Source organism: Ipomoea nil, unplaced genomic scaffold (genome assembly GCF_001879475.1).
Source record: "Ipomoea nil cultivar Tokyo-kokei standard unplaced genomic scaffold, Asagao_1.1 scaffold2653, whole genome shotgun sequence".
Taxonomy (NCBI): Eukaryota; Viridiplantae; Streptophyta; class Magnoliopsida; order Solanales; family Convolvulaceae; genus Ipomoea; species Ipomoea nil.
The window spans coordinates 2003538-2024184 of NW_017619081.1; the positions used below are offsets into that span (position 1 = coordinate 2003538).

The following is a 20647-nucleotide window of genomic DNA, read 5'->3' on the forward strand; positions in this document are numbered from 1 at the left end:
ATTAATTTCATAATTACAAATAAAAATTTTTAATTGCAGAGATATTTTTGTGACATTCCAATCTGTCAAATAATTTTAAAATAATTTATTATATCATTCTAAAACTTTTAATAGGTTATTTTTAAATATATATATATATATATATATATATATATATATATATATATATATATATATATATATATATATATATATATATATATATATATATATATATATATATATATATATACATAGAGAGAGAGAGAGAGAGAGAGAGTTAATACCATCTGAGGTCCTCCGAGTATAGTGGTTTTGCCACGTTTAGTCCTAAATTTTTAAATTGACCATCTGTGGTCCTTCGACTTTTAAATTTAACCATTCATGATCCAAGTTAACCACCCATGGTCCTTAAACTATTAAATTTTAACCAACCATGGTCCTTCCAAGAGGACCATAGCTGGTTAAATTTCAAAACTTGAAGGACCATGGGTGGTTAACTTGGACCGCGAATGGTTAAATTTGAAAGTTGAAGGACCACAGATGGTCAATTTGAAAGTGTAGGACTAAACGTGGCAAAACCACTATACTCGGAGGACCTCAGATGGTATTAACTCTATATATATATATATATATATATATATATATATATATATATATATAGAGTTAATACCATCTGAGTTAATATATATATATATATATATATATATATATATATATATATATATATATATATAACGTTTAGTTATATATATATATATATATATATATATATATATATCATTCCTAAATCTAATCCTATTAACTATATATGATGTACGATATATATGTATATTTTTTTTGGAATAATATATATGTATATAATAATATATAAATATAATATTATCCTATTATACCTATATGTAATTCTGGAATTGACAGTTACATACGATCATATGGAAATAATCATTATATAAATAAATATTCTGCCTTTTAATAGACTATATATATATATAGTAATTAATTTCATAATTACAAATAAAAATACAATATGAAAAATTAATGTAAATCTTTAATGTAAAAAAATACACATAATTTCTCCACAAGAAATAACTTAGAAATAGAAAAAAAAAAAGAAGGTAATTTTACCACTGCATAATTGTAACAACAACCAAATTGAATCGTTGCATGCCCTTTGCCCAATTGAAACAAATTTCTCGAGATATGTTGTTGTAGCAAAGAACGCACTCCAATCCGACTTCATCGCAATGTTGCCCAGGATCCACCCCACGAAGTCACCACATTCCCATTGCACGCGGTTGTAGATAGGAATCAGGCGCTCCCAGACCTCCCTAGCCTTCCAACATTTCATTACAATATGATCAGCATCTTCATCAACCTCGGGGCAGAAGACACATGCGCCATCAACAAGGAGAACTCTCCTCCGTCTCTTAACATTGCACATGATGCGTTGATGGCAGAAGAGCAGTGTATTCAGCCCTTCAATGGGTTTGGGATAGGAAGGTCAGAAGACTTTGAATCCGTACTGATGCAAAAGAGGTTGTGGATTGGATCAATGGGGACGCTGAGTTACTTGGTCCCATTAAGGGAATCGTATGTGCCTGCAAGGAGTGTATCAACAGGGATTAGGAGGTTAGGATTATGAATCTAAAGAAAGAAATCAAAAGATTTTTACTTATGTTTATATTTTTTAATAATACATGTTTATAAAGATAAATTATATTTTATATAATAATAATAATTTTTATAGAGATACGTAAATAAACAAATATATATATATATATATATATATATATATATATATATATATATATATATATATATATATATATATATATATATATATATATATATATATATATATATATATATATATATATATGGTAGGGAATACCCCGACCGACATGCCTTTGTCCTTTTCTTCTTGTCTTTGCAGGTTGCAGGTCGGGTTTCTTGAGAAGAACCCGGTCGATTCCCGACCAGGTAGTGCCCGATTGGCGTTGTCGACCACCGATCGGTAGCCCTTTAGCGAGAGAGCTGGTGAGAAACACGTGGCGACTCTATGCGTTGACAGGCAGGGCACCCGGGAAGGCGACACGTGGTTGCTACGTGGGCGACATGCCGGACGGCCGGATTTGTGTCTCCGGCTCCGCGTGCAATTGCAAGTACTCTCTCTTGTTGGTTTGTGGTTTGTTTTAGTGGTGCTTGCTGCATCTTAATTTGTGATTGATGATTTGAGGTGTAACATATAATTGATCTATTCCCTTGCCAATAGTTTTGTTAACCACTTAATAACTGGATTAATTCTTGATCTTGTGTGTTATGCATTGCTAGTGAGGGCTTATGTGAGATTCCAGTCATGGGTGTTCTGCTAGAACTTGCCTCATTACTCCCTAAGTGAAGTCTAAGTTTTGCATGTTTGGAAGTGATTTAGGCCATTTTTGTTTAGCCATAGCCTTTAAACCTGTCCCTACATATGTTTTTATCCTTTGTGTCCACATTGTGCCTCTCGTTTGTTTAAATAAGTGCTAAGCACTTATCCCCTCATTGTGATTATTTTTCTTTGATTTACCCATGTAACACCCCATATTTTTCAATACTTTTAAAACTTATATAATAAAGATAGAATCTCATAAAATCCCAAGATACGATACAAAGAGTACAGGGTGCTATGCCACACCCGAGTTAGAGAACTCGGGTGCACAGGCTAAATTCTAAGACCTAAATCAGTATCAGTACTAAATCATGGCACGCAGGCCGAAAGGGAAAAACCATCTAAGCTATGCCCCAAGCTTCTAGCGCGCTCCAGTGATCTACTCGTCTGTGCCTGAAAGCCAAATATATCTGTTCAGCAAGAGATGCTGGTAACCCACTCCAACGCGTTGAAATACAATACACACACACACACACACACACACACACACACACACACACACACACACACACACACATATATATATATATATATATATATATATATATATATATATATATATATATATATATATATATATATATATATATATATATATATATATGAAAACCATTTTGAGCATGAAGATATAGCCTACGAACTCTAGCTTTTAAAACAGGGATAGACTCAACAGATAGGGCTAAGCATAGACAGCAGTTATACCAAGCATATACAACAGGCAAGACAGATAAGATAAGCACAATTAATAATCATAACCTAACATATGCGATTCCCAATATGAATCCCATAGTCACATCCCCAAGGTACTCATAACAACAACTCATCCATATCTCATCATATAAGCACACTTTGATAGCGCCACAGGACCAATCGCATGCCCATACATGAGGGTCAGCGCATATAGCTCTGACACGGCCCCGCAGCACCCTGCCCCGTATCGCAACACGGAGGGGTCGATCGCAACCGACCGATGAACCGCAGCTCATCATAATGTTTGATCGCAACCAAACAGTGGACCGCAGCCCAAGAGTATGTCATCTGACCGCAGCCAGGAAATATGAACCGCAGCTCATGTAGAAACGTTTAATCGCAACCAAACGGTGGACCGCAGCCCAAGAGTGTAAATCTGACCGCAGCCAGCTTCTGAACCGCAGCTCAGGAATAACCAATCTGATCGCAACCGAATTGGGGTATCATGCACACATAACACATAGCAAGCACATGCAACCCACATTAACACATTGGGAAGGGGGAGAAAACGTATAACAAAACCTATGCGTGATCCTTCACATACTAAGAATAATCCTATGGGGTTCATACTTCCTTCACCAAGGTCAACGGGATACCAATTCACTAGCATGCAATATATAAGACTCATACAACCTACGAACGGTACCCGAAATATCAAACTAGACATAGGCACGATAGACGGAGTCCGTTGGGACACTACGGGGGTCGGGGGAACATCAAACGGGGAAGCCAAAATCCCAATTTGGGGTGCAAACCAGCGGGTAGCCGGTGGGTGAGGGTTTACCCGCCGGCGGTAGCTAATCCGGGCAGCGGGTGCCCGGCGGGCAGCTGCCCGCCCGCCGGCTGCCGGCGTTACCCAAGGAGGCCGCGGGTAGGTGGCGGATCCCCTACCCCTACTGACTCTTTTTCACCAAAAACGCCCCGGGAACCTTTGTGGAACCCGAAACCATGCTTAGACACTTTCAAACGCAATTGATAACATATGTAGACAATTAACGGATCCAAATCAAGAAACATATGGCATATAACCTATCATGTTTTTCTAAACATAATCAACACCCAATCATGCGAATTCCCACCTAATATACCAAGAATAATACCATACAAATTCCACGATATACCTAGGGTTCTAATTATTTTTAAATCAACAAGAACACAATTCATCTTCCAAAATCAAGATTCGGTAGGAATATCATATAACTATCAAGGACCTCATATAATCATCAAGAACACCATATAATTATCAAGAACGTTGTATAATCGTCAAAAACACCAGAATTATCAAGAACCTCTCATCATCAAGATCACCCATGGAATCATCCCACCAATCATCAATAATAATATCACAAATCATCAATACACAATAATATGGGGAAATCCTAAGAGGGGAATCATAGCTATGAAAATAGGTTTTGTTGAGACATGGGTTACCTCTTAGCCTTAATTAATTCCGTGGCTATGAAGGGTCTTTCTTGAAGCTTTCTTCTTTCTTGATTTCTCCTAGGGAAATTCTTGGAACTTCTTGTGTGGTGAGGGATTATTGTGGTGGGGATTCTAGGTGCCTCCTTATGTTCCCTATTTATATATCTAAGAGTCTTACTTTGGCCTAATTACTATAGGTTTACTAACTCTATTCCTTTTGGGACTAAGGATTGGGTTTAGGGATAAGGGCCCATGGACTATGGTGGGCCTCCCTAATTAATTGTTGTGATTTAATTCTTTCTCTTAGGTGATTAATTAAATGATTTAATTGGTTTTAGGGATCGTAACACGGGGTGTTACAACCCATTATTAAACCCTTAACCCTTGGCCAAATATTTCCCTTCCACCCTTTGAGAGAATGAAACTTTTATCTTTATTATTTCTGTAAGAAGAGTTTTATGGAGTTGTGCCAAAAAAGCAGCTGATATTACAAATGTTCAAGTGTGGGGGTCATGAATGATTAGATTAAAATTATCTTGCTGAATCCAAAAGAAAATCCAAAGAAAAGAATCAATGAAAAGAAGAGAAAAGAAAAGAAAAGAATGAAAGAAAGAAAGATTGGAAATTTTGAGTTTGGACCCCCTCTTTCCAAAGAGTTGCTGAGTTCTTAAAAGAAATTTGCTCCTTGAAATTGTGATTATCTCATCTCTTCCAATTTTGAAAGTGTTGATAATTGTGACATTCTCTCTTTTTGATTAATTTTTCCGTACCACTTCTTTGTTAGCCATCACCATAGCCCCATTACAAGCTAAATAAAGTCCTAGTTGATCTTAACATGCATTCTTAGATTTGATCTAGGGGAGTATGAAGGGCAAGCCTATGGGATCTCATTCATGAGCCGTGTTTTGCATAATCTCAACTGAGTATTTGTGCACACTTGATCCTCACGCACATTAATAATTCTTGGTGCTTGGTTATTGGCTTGAGAATGGGTCTTATGTGCCAAACTAATTTGATTCTTGAAACTTGTTGTTTTGCAGTGAGTTGGTTGGTGGTTTGAAAGGTTGTGCAAAAGAGAGTATGAGTAATTTGTATGTTTTGATTTGTGATTTATTCCTTGGTTTTGCTTGAGGACAAGCAAAGGCTGTGTGGGGGAATTGATGTGAGCCTAATTGTGCATATTTTTAGTATTGATTTAATTATATTTGTTAGGCATAGGTCCATGATTTTGGTATTTTAATTGCATAATTTTTTATTTTATTATTTAATTATGGTTCACACTTGTTTTGAATGTTTTACGGTGTTTGTTAGTGTTTTGGAACCATTGTAGGTCAATTCTATGAGCAAGGGGAGTTCAAGGATGAGTTTGGAGCAATTTTGGACAAGTTCGGAGCCCAGGAGACTCGACGCGTCGAAATTTTATAGTATCTATATTTTTCACGCACAGGAAAACTCGACGCGTCGAGAAATTTCTCGACGTGTCAAACACGTCTGGCGTTCCAGGAAAAACCTACACCTATTCTCGATGTGTTGAATCCGTTTTCGACGCGTCGAGAGGCGCGGACCAGCAGAGTTCCAAATAATTAAGGCGCTGGATTCAAGGCTCTCTCCAAATAATTGAGGCGCGGCATTCAAAGATTACAATTCCCAAAAGAGGCTAACTTCCTAATCTTCCTACATATTAAAGCCATAAGAATTCGGCCAATGAAATGGCTCCATTTTCCCGCCCAATATATACTACGTCGTTTTGGTTATCATTCTCGATTAATCGAAATAAAAAAAAAAGGAAAAAATGAAATCAATGGTGTTGGTCTTTGAAATGAAAGAATTGAAAAAATACAAATTTGATTAGCAGCAGTTTTTTAGAGTCCCAATTCTATGGGAAACTGGTCAGTCGCCAATGATATTAATGCGGCTGACAAATATTGAATTGGGACTCTAATAAACTCTCCAATAATGAGAAATACAATACAATAGAAATACAAATACATACAATTTCTATCTATATACAACGGACACAATATATATATATATATATATATATATATATATATATATATATATATATATATATATATTAAATCATAATCATAATTTGGAGGCATCCGAGAGATCATGTGTCGTTTGTTCTTCCGATGTGCAGGTTTAATTGGGAGGCATCCAAGAGATCAATGCTGATTTCAAATTTCTCAGCCACCATGTATAAATACTTAGAGGGAACTTCATTATTGCCTACCATTTTGTTTCGTTCATCTTTCTTGGTTGCTTAGAAGGAACCCATTAAATCTGCAAATACATGCCAATGGCTCCTGTTTATGTTCTAGGCAAAGACATCAAACTATCCACTTACAAGAAAGCTATAAGGCTACGATTGATTCGTACCTATACGGTACCTGAAGGTCGCAATAGTTTGGATAGCACCAAGATCCAGGAATGTGTCTTCCATGACTCTGAGGTAAGTTCTCTTTTAATTTAAACTGCAAAAAAGTAATGTATAATTTGTTAGTCAATATATATGTTCTTGGTTGATAGGGTACATACATTCATGGTAACATTCCGAAAGAATGTGTGGAAAAGTATTCTAAGCTTTTAACAGAAGGGAAGGTGTATGCCATCAAAGATTTTGCTGTTATATCACACTACTACCAATACAAAACTACTGATCACAACTACATGATAAGATTTACTCATGAGACTATTGTGGAGAGACATAGACGCAAGGGTTTTCCCTTACTAATGTTTAGGCTTAAGTCTTTTACTGACTTAATGGAGGGCAAGGTGTCTGAAAAGCATCTCATTGGTATGGTCTATTACTTCTTTTCTCTATAATATATATCCTATATTCTATATCGTATTATGTCTTTATACTGTTTTCAATTTTAACTCATTTTCACTTTTAGATGTCATTGGTTGAGTGGTCGAGTACTACACTCCCAAAGAGATTGTTATAGCTGGATTTCCTTCTAAGTTGGTGGATTTTCTCATAGAAGATGGGCAGTAAGTGTTTTTTTCTTATACTTTTCTGTACAGATCTATAAAACTGAGAATTGAATCCAGGCCACTGTTTAGTGCCTTCACTCTTTCACTTTGATCAGTGTTTTAATTAAACCTGTATTTCACTGAAATTTTATAAAACTAAAATTGCATAATCATTCTATGTATTAAAATCTGTGATAGTAGACTAAAATCCTATAAGAAAATGTTAGTCAAATCATAATTGTATATCAAGCAATTTTAATAAAATGGCTATAATTCAAAATATACTTATCTTTTTCACATTGATAGTCTTCTGCTATTTGAAAATACCATACTGATAATATGTATTAAAATCTGTCATTGTAGAAGAAAATCGTATAAGTAAATGTTATTAAACTAATAATTGGATATCAAGTAATTTGACTATCTTTTGCAAAAGATACTTATCTTTTTCACAATGCAAGTCTTGTGCTTTTTGAAAGTCAAAACTGAAATTGGTGGTTTTTCACTATATTATCCCAGTAGGACAGATTCAGAGCAGTCTACTGTTTAATAGAATCAATTAGACCACCTTTAGTTGTAGGGTAGTTACACCTGCAGTAAGTGGTTATATTCTATAAGCAAACTATCATTAAGCCATCAACTCATTATAAATTTAGAGAGTACAATATATTTGATCTACTTACAATCTGTTCATCTCACTTTTAGGGGCAATCGTCTTAAGTGTACTGTTTGGGATCAACATGTTGCTACAGCCATGCATTATTTCAAGACACACGTGGAAGGGCCTTTGATTGTTTTACTCCAACTCTGTAGAGCAAAAAAAGTGGATAGTAAGTGCATGATATCTTATTCATTAACATCTAATTCAATATTTTTTAACACTTATCTTTTTCTCAATTTGTAGATGAGTTCAGAATTTCATCCTCCTACAATGCAACCCAGTTATGGTTTAATCATCCTTGCAGAGAATTCCATGAATTTAAAGACAGGTAATTACACACAATACTGATTTTGAAACATGTAATCTAGATCAACAAGTTGAATATTTTTTTTCTTTAATATGCAGTTTGAAAGTGGATACCAGGCCACCTCTAAGTGTGCAAACTGTGTCTCACATTTCCTATGGCAATCCTGCGAAAAGTTCCAAATCTCCTATGATAGTAACAACTATCAAAGATCTGTATGAAAGAGCCGAGGTACAATTTAAATTCTCAAAATCTTAACCTTCTATTTTTTTCTTTTTATTCCTAAATCTTCAACTTCAATTTTAATTATTCTCTACTAACAGGAAGGCTACTACTGGATTCCTGGAAGGATTGTTTCTGTGGAGAGTACTACAAATTGGTATTACCATTCATGCCGGAGTGAGGGATGCTTTAGAAAGTTGCATTTGAAGAATGGGGCTCTACAATGCCTAAGCTGTGGTACAACATGGCAGGAGGGAAACCTAAGGTACAGGCTGATTGTGAAGGTAGGAGATAAGACCACTGATGCTCCTTTTCTGTTGTGGGACAAGGAGTGCTCTGAAATTGTGGGAAAGACGGCTTTTGATTTAAGGAGCAAATACTCGGCGGTATGTTTTAACACAACAAAAAATAAAGGACTACACAATACAGTGTTTCTATTTCAACACTTTGTTTTTTTTTTTTTTTGCCAGGATGGGTCTCCTCTGCCAACTGGTATGGAAGAGGTCCGTAATAAGGCTATGGTCTTCAAGATTTCTGTTAAGAATGATCACTTCAAGAATAGAGCAATAGCTATACCTGTGGTTGCAATAGCGCATGATTCAGACTTAGTTGATCATTACTGCTCGTGTTTAAGTGATGATCAAGATCAGCTATCTAGAATGCTAAATGAAGATGATCAAGATGCAGGGTCTGATGTAAGTATTTTGGTTATGGTCCCTTGATTGAAAAAAACTGGATTCTTAAGAGTCTAACTCACTGATGGTTGTTATTTATAACAGGAATCTGAATCGGGTGATGAGGCAAGCAGTCCAAATCCTACTCTGGGTAAGAAACAAAAGTTGTAGGAACAAGGAGAGCTACTGGAGTCAGTGTCATCCAAGAGGAATTTACTGGATCAATTTTCATCCAGTAGAGATGCAAAGAAAACAAAGAATGCTTTTGTTAAACAGGAGAAGAGTTAATGTACTGTTCTGTGATCAAATGATGGACAAAGATTATTGGAATTTGGTGATTTGCAGGCACTATGGTGTTGTAATCAGGATTTTTATAATATGTACTCCTAAGTACATATTATTTTCTAATTGGTGGTGTTTTCTAAACAGGATTCTTATAATATGTACTCCAAGTACATATTCATGCTGCTTGGCCCTAGACATTAAGCACTTTTTATAAGTGCTTTTTTATGCTACTGTTTATTTCTAAATTTGTATGCTTTATTTGATGGATTCTCTATTCTCTTAAATCATTGCAGGTATGCCATAGAAAATAGGCACTTTGTATAAGTGCTTTCTTATGATACTGTTATAAGTGACTTTATTATGCTTTATTCTATGCTTTGTCTATTTTCCTAAATCGTTTCAGGTATGAATAGGCAGAGATCAGTTAGCATGCACAAGAAACAGTATGATAATGAAGGCTACTGGCAGTGGATCAAAATAATGTACTTATCTTTTAGCAATAGTAGTTGTCCCCTTTTGTTCCTTGAACTTTCAGTCCACCTGAAAGAAATGAATTGTACTTATATCAGTTCCAATACTGTATCTCTGTATTGATTTTCTTTTATTTGAATGAATAAAAAAACGTAAATAACCATGTCATACCTTATACACATATTTGACTCCAATCAATCCATTTGAGCTTTAGTGGCTTTTCAGGACATTACACAATATTCATAGGACTATAAATGCAAGTACAATTCAAATTCAAATATAAATGGAAGATAAAGACAGACCAAATTAAAATACAATTGCTTTTCCTAAATTTCATATTAAAGTTATCTTTAGGAAAACATCTTTATCTAATATCACAAATAAGGACTAAAATTATATTTCAAAGTCATTTTGTCCTTGCTAAATAAAGGTAAGCTGGATTTACTTAACTTCAAGTAAACTCTTATCAGATATTGGAAAAGAGTTTAGTGCTCAATCAAATAGTTGAATAATAGACCAATTAAACAGAATAGAAGCAAATATGTAAACTCTTTTCATGTAGTGAAGTTTTAATTCTTAGTCAACTACTATTATAAAACCTTGAATAAAGCAGTACACTGAAATTTTAACAAAAAATGTATAGTTATCGGAACTATAACACTAAACAAATAGAATCAAATCATGGAGGTACACATGAATTGTTTTCCTCTAATGACTAATTATCTCCAACTATAACTGTTATTGTATTCCAAAGTGTGCAACCTTCATTTCATTCAAAGAGGACACTAACTAATAAATTACAGAAAATAGATCAACATTTACACATCTGGACAACAAGGTTAGCTAATTAAGTCTGCACAACGTAACTCCTTCATTTGTAGTCTTTCGCAGTAAGGAAATTCAATTTGCTACTGTTTGATGCTCCAAAAGGTTTAATAGTCCTCCTAGGGCAAGATTTGAACTCTGAAATCTAATGGCATCAGAAATTCATATCATCATTTGCCATTTGCTTGAAAACAAATGTTAGATCATGAGGAAATTTTTTATATCAGAATTTAAGTCTATTCAAAAACAGAAGATAATAAGAGAAATAAACTGAGATTAAAAAAAGGTATTGTACTGACATTTGTAACTTTAATTCAATGTGCTACTGTTTCATGCTCCAAAAGGCTTAATAGTATGCCATAGAATCATGGGAACTCTGAAATCTAAGTGCATCAGATATTACTATCATCATGTGCCAGGTGCTTGCAAACAAGTGTTAGAAATTGAGTAAATGAGTTATAACAGTTTTGAAGTCTATTCAAAAACAGAAAATAAAGAGAAAATTATACTGAGCAGCAAAAATAAAAGTTGGCTAACCAAATTGGAAAACAAAATACACATCTATTAATGTTTTGGAATTGTAATCAAAACTTCAACACAATATATTGCAGGATAAATCTGGGAATAAATCCAATCTTTTAAATTTGTGTCTTTTCTGCTTCCCAATAGATGTAATCATTAATTAATAAAGTAATAGCAAATTCTAGAGAATTTCATTTTTCTTTAATGGTTTCCACTCACATATAGTCAGATATTCACATTTAAATGCAAAGTACACCATTCTTTTTCAATTACACCTTTCTTTTCAAATAAACTCACTACTGTCAAAAAAGAATTCACAAAGCACTGAGCAGTTCAAATCAATGAAGAAGTTAACAAAATCAACTGTAATCGGCACCAAAAGGAAGGATACAGTTTCAAATAAAGGTACGTTACTGATCAGAATTCATCAAAACTTATATTACTGTCACGGTTTCATCAAAACTTATCATGCAATTTCATACTGTGTATCCTGTTATCAATTTGTGTTTATTTAAAGTGGTGAATTAAAATCTGTAGAACAAGGTTAAGCATATAGTACGGTTAATTTTGTACTAATTATTCATCATCAATTCTAGGAAAGCTAAAATTTAGAGCCTGAAATTTCAAACAATCAAGTGCAACAGATAATAATAATATGCAAGTTTTCTTACTTCAATACCCTAACAATACACGCATGCAGTTTACCATACATAAATCGAATTGAAATTCTATTTACATCTAAATTTTTGGGGCAAAAATAGTAGAGATTAGGTCAGCGTGAGTACGAAGGTTACTTACAGTCCTTCGATGATTTACCTCCATGATTTGAAAACCCTAATTTCAACATGGACGCAATTGCAAATGTCAACGACTGCGTTCATCCATAGCTCACTCAGACTCATTGAGGGTTTCTGTAGATTGAATTCGTAGAAACGACTAAGCCTCACCGTAGATATAGGGTTTCGCCCAATTCTGTAGCTATCAATCGAACCCCAACACAATTGCGTCGGATCTCTAATCAAGAAGAAAATTGCGAACATTATCATATTCAAGCTTTCGACGCCATTAGCGTCTATCGAATCTGGATTTATACAATAGATAGATAGAGTTTGGGAGAAATGGACAGAGCGAGAGGTAGAAGACAGGAAACGGTGACCGTGGTGACGAAGGGTGTCCAGAAAGCATATTTCTGGACCCTTCCACAGTTGACTCATACGTTTATATATATATATATATATACCTTTAAATACAGCAAATCATTCCCATATACGGAGTATATACCAAAAAGGAGTATATACCAATACTATAGTATATGGGAATGATTTGCTGTATTTAAAGGTATATATATATATATATATATATATATATATATATATATATATATATATATATATATATACCTTTATATATATATAGTGAGAAAGAGAGGTAGAGTTTTAAGTTATGGTTAAATTCTATATTGGTAGTGAAATATACTATTTTAGTATGCTTATATGTACATATGTTTTTTTTATAGTACGATATTCATATTTGTTAAATTTGGTTTATTTACTGTGTTTATTATATTTAAATAAAACATAGTATTTCATTTAATTTATTGTTAAATACAATTGTTTGTTAAATCAATTTTGTTAAATAAGCATGTACATTTTAACTATATCTACTAAGATGATCATATTACTACTTATTTAATTATTGGTTTATAAGTATTTTCTGGTTTGTATGTTAGAAAATGATGGTGCGGAATATGGAACATTCAACACGCCAAAACGAGTTGCGATTTCTGGTAATTAATTTCTTTCTATATTGCAATGTCGGTGCTATATATAGTGTACTATAATAATGTTAACATTTTGGATTTTTTTATTTTAGACAATTCAATTACAATAGAAATGTCAAGTGGTACATCTCAGATTACGTGTGTCAATGTAACACCTCAAAATAATAGCCGTCTAACTGGTACACACTACAGAACTCTTTCAGGACAATCTTTCAACGGATACAATGGTATGAATCATTATATATCTTTAAATATTGCCAATTGTTCTCATTATTGAATATGTTTTACTGTTTAATATATTTAATATGCTTAATTTATAGTAAATGATTAGAGTGTTATGTTTGGAGTATTTGAATTTGGGCAATTATAAAAAAAAAATTCTACTTTTTCTATAATTTAGTGTATTTAATGTGGCAAATGTAACCCATATGCATTGCTTTATGATTAACTGTTTAATTTATTGTTTTATTGAACATAAAATGCAACATTCAAAAATTCGGGTGTAAATTTTTTTTGGATGGTTAGTGCTTTCATTTTAAATGAAATGTCAGTCTGTTGGTATAGTGAGTTTTATTTTAATTATTTTTATTATACATATTAACGTGTGGTTTTTGTAATTTTGTTGTTTAGAGTGTTCGTATGCAATACAATCGGCAACTGCTAGATCTCAGCTGACATGTGTTAATTCAACATCTCAGACTGAAAAGCGTTTAGCCAACGGAAAAATTATAGGTCTTTCTAAACAATTTTCTACAATAAAAGTATATTTGTTTAATTTTGTATATTATATATTTTGAATTTGGATCTGAGATTTCAAACCTTTTTTTTAATAGTTTTACAAAATATTACTCAATCAACGACATCGCAAGCTAACGTGCTCGAAAGTAACCCTATTGTGTCCTATGAAAGTCGAGGACCTTGGCATATTCATACAAATGGTAAAATTTCTATATACATGATAAATCTTTTTAGAAAGTAGATTGTTATAAATCCATATATGAATATTAAACTTTCATTTCATCTTTTAGATCAAACAACAAGGTCGTGCGTTGTTGATTACAATATCTCATCACCAGATGTTTCAATGCAACGTGGTTTGATGTCAGCATTTAATAGTGTGGTCCATGATACACCATCAAAATCTACAATTGGAGATCGTGAGTATAGATACAATTAATTGTAGATATTATCTAAATTTGGAGTACTAACATTTGTTTTTTGGTTAGATTATTACAACGATCTGGGTGATCAAACGTATCTTGCGAACACTGCGGAGCAATGTTTTGGTTAGAGGAGCGAGTTAATAAATCTAGCGGTGTTCGAAATCCAAAATATTCACTTTGTTGCAGTCATGGCAAGATAAAGATGTCCCCTCCTAATATTCCACCTATGGCAATCAGGCAGTTGTTCTTTAACCAGGACCAAAAGAGTACCCATTTCTTGAAGAATATTCGGTCATTCAACAATATGTTTTGTTTTACATCCATGGGTGGGAAAATTGACAGGACTGTTAACACTGGTGGTGCCCCCCCGACTTTTAGGTTATATGGACAAAACTTTCACTTAATGGGTAGTTTACTACCACAGTCTGGTGGACGACCAAAGTTTGCTCAATTGTATATTTATGATACACAACATGAGATAGACAATCGTCTAACTTTATTGGGGTAAGTTATGTACGCTTATTTAATTTAAATAAATGAGCATTGTTGCTTATATATTTAGATTATGAAATTGTCTTTTTTTTCTTGCCAAACAGGGATGATCATTCAACAAATACAATTCATCGTGAAATTGTGAAAGACATCAAGGATGCACTAGATGAAAATAATGTTTTAGTCAAGAGTTTTAGGATGGCGAAAACAAATATGGAAAGTAATCAAAGAGTGGATATTAAAATAAAACTCATTGGTAAAAGGACCACGGATGCAAGGACATATAACTTGCCACAAGTTGGGGAGGTTGCGGCATTGATTGTTGGTGATTTGGATCCAAACATGGGAGAAAGAGATATACTGGTGGAGTCTCAAGCGGGTCATTTTCAAAGAATAACTGAACTAAATCCAGCATATCTACCAATGCAATATCCACTACTATTTCCATACGGTGAGGACGGATACAGGGACGATATACAGTTTAATAATGTGCAAGGCCGGAGTTCAAATGCACGAACTAAAATTAGCCCAAGAGAGTATTTTTCATTCCGTTTGCAAGATCGGCTCAATGAAATGTCAACATTGCTATATGCTAGACGATTGTTTCAACAACATTTGGTTGATGCTTATACCATGATAGAATCAGGACGGTTAGTTTATATTAGGTCGCATCAAAAGTCATTGAGGTGTGAATCATACAAATGTTTGACAGATGCACTAACACGTGGTGAAGTAGATCCTACTGCCCAAGGAAAGCGGATTATTTTGCCATCGAGTTTTACAGGAGGTGCGAGATATATGGTGCAAAATTACCAAGATGCAATGGCGATTCGTAGATGGATAGGGTATCCAAGTCTATTTATTACATTCACATGTAATCCTAAGTGGCCTGAGATAGAAAGATTTTTACAATCAAGGAAACTGAAAGCTGAAGATAGGCCAGATATAGTTTGCCGTGTGTTTAAAATGAAATTAAATGCACTGATAAAAGATATTAAGAAGGAGAAGATTTTTGGACTGGTGGATGCAGGTAAATTTTGTTATTTAATAAATGTAATTTTTTGCATATAATTGTTTTGTAGGCTTAAAAAAATAGACAATTTATTTGGGGTCTAATTTCACAGTTCCCGTGTTTGCAGTTATTTATACCATTGAATTTCAGAAAAGGGGATTGCCACATGCACACATTTTGATATTCTTGAGCAAGAGTAACTCTTATCCTAATCCTAAAGATATTGACATGATCATATCTGCTGAGATTCCAAGTCAATTGTGCGACCCTGAGTATTATAAAGCAGTAGAAGAATTTATGATTCACGGTCCATGTGGTGCAGCGAGGAAGAATTCACCTTGCATGAAAAATGGTATTTGCTCTAAATACTTCCCCAAAAAATTTGTGGAAAACTCAACAGTGGATTTTGATGGATATCCAATATATCGACGTCGAGATAATGGTCGTACAGTACGGAAGAATGGTATTAACCTTGATAGTAGATATGTTGTGCCACACAATAGATATTTGCTTATGAAGTACAAGGCTCATATTAATGTGGAGTGGTGCAACCAATCTAGATCAATTAAGTACTTATTCAAATACGTCAACAAAGGGAATGATAGGGTAACAGCTGAATTCTACAATAGTGGGGTGGAAGAATCTACGGGGAACATTGTAGATGAAATCAAAATGTACTATGACTGTAGATATATTTCACCCCCTGAGGCTGCGTGGAGGATTTTTGGCTTTGACATACAATTTAGGAACCCATCTGTTGAACGTTTGAGTTTCCATCTTCCCAATGAGCAATCAATAATTTTTCATGACGATGATTTGGTCGATGATGTGGTGAATCGACCAACAGTAGCTCAAAGCATGTTTACTGCCTGGTTTGAAGCTAATAAAAAGTATGCAGCAGGGAGGGAGTTGACTTATTCACAAATGCCAACAAAATTTGTTTGGAAGAGTGATAAAAGAGAATGGCAACCTAGGCAAAGAAATTGGGCAATTGGGCGAATCTTTTATGTGCCACCAAATACTGGTGAGATCTTTTATCTTAGGTGTTTACTTAATATAGTTCGTGGACCGACTTCATTTGATGAGATTAAAAAGGTGGATGGTGTTCAATACAATTCCTTTAGAGATGCGTGTTATGCCCGGGGATTAATTGAAGATGATAAAGAGTATATTGATGCAATCACGGAGGCATCAACGTGGTCCTTAGCAAGTTCTCTACGGAAGTTGTTTGTTACACTTCTAACATCCAGTTCGATGGCCAAACCAGAAAATGTTTGGGAGATGGTTTGGCCATTCTTATCAGATGATGCTGAATATGTTTATAGAAGGAACCTATCAGTCCCAGGTATATTTTATTTTAATATTATTATTAAAATTGCTGTTTAAAAGACTTACATCGTACATCTGTCTTTTATTTTGTAGATTTAAACATGAATGAATCTCAAAAAAAGAATTTTGCGCTGCTTGAAATGGAGAAATTGTTGAATGCTTGGAACAAATCTCTATCAGATTACCCACCAATGCCAATGCCAGATGGAAACAATGATTGGATTTGTGGTAATAGGTTGTTGTTAGAGGAAATGTCATATGATAGGGAAGCTCTAATGCATCTACATGATTCATTGCATCCGAAACTAACTGATGAACAACTACTCATATATAATAAGGTGATTGGAGATGTTGAAAATGAGAAAGGTGGATTGTACTTCGTATATGGTTACGGTGGAACCGGAAAAACATTTTTGTGGAAGACAATTTCAGCTGCTTTAAGGTCCAAAGGAGAGATAGTTCTTAATGTAGCCTCAAGCGGAATAGCTTCTTTGCTGCTGCCTGGCGGTAGGACTGCACACTCCAGATTTGCCATACCGCTTGCTGTTAATGAAGATTCAACCTGCAACATAAAGCAAGGCAGTCCGCTTGCTGAATTGATAATCAAGTCCAAATTAATAATTTGGGACGAAGCTCCGATGATGCACAAACATTGCTTTGAAGCATTGGATCGCACAATGCGAGACTTAATGCGGTTCAAAAATTCAAGGAGCTCAACAATGACATTTGGAGGGAAAACTGTGGTGTTGGGTGGAGACTTTAGACAAATCCTACCAGTTATTCCCAAAGGTACTAGACAAGATATAATACAAGCCAGCATTAATTCATCTTACTTGTGGAATAATTGTGAAGTTCTTCGTCTAACGAAGAATTTAAGATTGCGCGGTGTTAGTGATGAAGATGATTTGGAGAAGTTAGATAGTTTTGCCAAGTGGATTGCGGATTTAGGTGATGGTAATCTTGGTGAAGACAACAATGTTGATTGCAATATAATAATGCCGTCTTCCATTGTATTACAGAATGAGGTTGATCCAATAAAACAAATTGTGGAAAACACATTCCCTGGATACCGTTCTGGCAACATGGATGAAAGACAATTAGAGGATAGAGCTATTTTAGCTCCAACATTGGATGTTGTTGACGAGGTCAATGAATACATGAATGGTATTAATCAAGCTGCATCAAGGACATATTTGAGTTGTGATTCTATTTGCAAGGCTGAGGCAAACTTTGATATGCAATCTCAGGTACACACAACAGAGTTTTTAAATAGTCTGAGGTGCTCAGGTGTACCAAACCACTCTTTAACATTGAAAATTGGAACTCCAGTTATGCTGTTGAGAAATATTGATCACTCGATGGGGTTGTGCAATGGTACTCGGTTAATAGTAACACAATTGGGAAATCATGTTATTGAGGGGAAAATCATAGCTGGCAATAACGCAGGTACAAAGGTTCTGATACCCAGACTATCTTTGACTCCTTCGGACCCAAGACTTCCTTTCAAGTTTCAAAGAAAGCAATTCCCGCTTATGTTATCATATGCAATGACAATCAACAAAAGTCAAGGTCAGACGCTTTCACATGTGGGTTTGATATTGAAAAAACCTGTTTTTAATCATGGCCAATTATATGTTGCAGTATCTCGAGTCAGTAATCCGGATGGTCTTAAGGTCTTAATTTGTGGGGAATCTAGAGGTCTTATAAACAAGACCCAAAATGTAGTTTATAAAGAAATATTTAATAATTTGTAATTTTTTAGTTTACTTATCAATAAAATATTATATTTTCTGTATTTCTCACTTCTATAACCTTATTCAACCTATATAATGAATAAAACAATTTTGATGATATTTCAACATAATAATAGGATCGTGCAGCGCACGGGTGCAACTACTAGTTTAAATTAAAGATGACAATATTCCAAAGATTGAGGCGACAATTTCCTAAATATAAAATAGAAAATTCCAATTTTGTCACAACTTTGTACCAACTATAAAATCACATCTTCTCCAACTCGATCTAATATTCATTCAGAAATCTTCGGAGATAAGACAAGGAGAAATCAAGAGCCAGAAGTTATCTTGGGAAGCAAGAAGAAGAGTAGGGAGATTCGAGAGAATCGTCTGGTTTATTCTTGTACTCTTTTGATGATTTGTAATTCTTTAATTATATTTGCTATGTATAATTTAGCCATGCTTGGCTAAATTCTTTAGAGATTCTTGGGTAAAAGTGTTTATGAACCTATGTGCCTAAGCTCTCAGATTCTCTAATATATTATTATTTGGGTTCAATACTTGTATTGCAATTGTGATTTTATTGTTTGATGCTTGTAATTAGTGGCCACAGTTACTTGCTTCGTTTGCTTTCTTTGTGTCACAACGAGAGTTGAGCATAATTTTGGGCACACATAATTGCACCTCGAGAAAGGTTAATTTATTTAGGGAGTTTAATTCTTGATTATTGCCAGTTCGAGAAATGATAGTAGTTAGGAATTTTTTATGCTTGTTCTTGTTTTATTGGGTGATTATCGCACGAGAGTGGATATTTACTAGTGTTAGTGACTGCGAGAGTAGCTATATACCACTTTGCATCCTCACACTCGTATGAACCCAGATTTAATATTACATTAGGTTAGGCACTGGGGGACTAAACACTTGAATCCCAAGAATCTCAATCTCTCTACTTTGCTTACAAAACTCTGAATCATTACTTTGTTTTATTTTATTTTATGCAATCATCCAAATCAATTGTTAGGATTATCTTCAAAGAATAAATTAGTAACTAATGCTTAATACAACCACTTCCCTGTGGATCGATTACCCGATACTCCGGGTATTATTTGTTTGCAAATATACTACAATCACACGCTAGCGCGGGTGGCTGGTTCTAACTTGTCCTTGGAGAGGGGCTTCTGACACCTCCTGATTGTATTTCGACTATGGTTTAATGAAAATCGTCTTGTTGGTTCTCAAAAAAAAAACTTCTTACATTCTTCAATCCTTTAGAATTATTATTTGGAGTTCGATCTCGTAATCTTCCTAGGGGGCGTAGCTAGACACGCTACCTTGGAAATCCGATTAGATTCGGAACTAAATGGAGATTGCAACTACAAGTAATTTACTCGTATCATTGAATTAAGAACGTTCTTTGATAATCTTATTTGTTCCATAATTTACTTGGGTCATATCAAACCATGTGTGTTGTGTGTTTCTTCTACTTTTTGTTTATTGTTTTAAATTATCTTTCTCACCATTTTATTTGTGCTAATAAAATTAAAATTATGTAAAAAAAAATCCATTTTTATAGGCACTAGACATTTTTCGAAATATGAAAGAGAAAA

The 20647-nt window shown here is 34.4% G+C and overlaps 1 protein-coding gene across 1 annotated transcript; it reads left to right on the forward strand.

Moving 5' to 3' along the window:
- Positions 1 to 14793: 14793 nt before the first annotated feature.
- LOC109154716 lies at positions 14794 to 19058 on the forward strand. The gene is made up of 4 exons (XM_019302448.1): positions 14794 to 14975; positions 15068 to 15993; positions 16103 to 17320; positions 17398 to 19058. Exons 1-4 carry the CDS (start codon positions 14794 to 14796, stop codon positions 19056 to 19058), a joined length of 3987 nt encoding a protein of 1328 aa, XP_019157993.1.
- The last annotated feature ends 1589 nt before the right edge of the window (positions 19059 to 20647 follow it).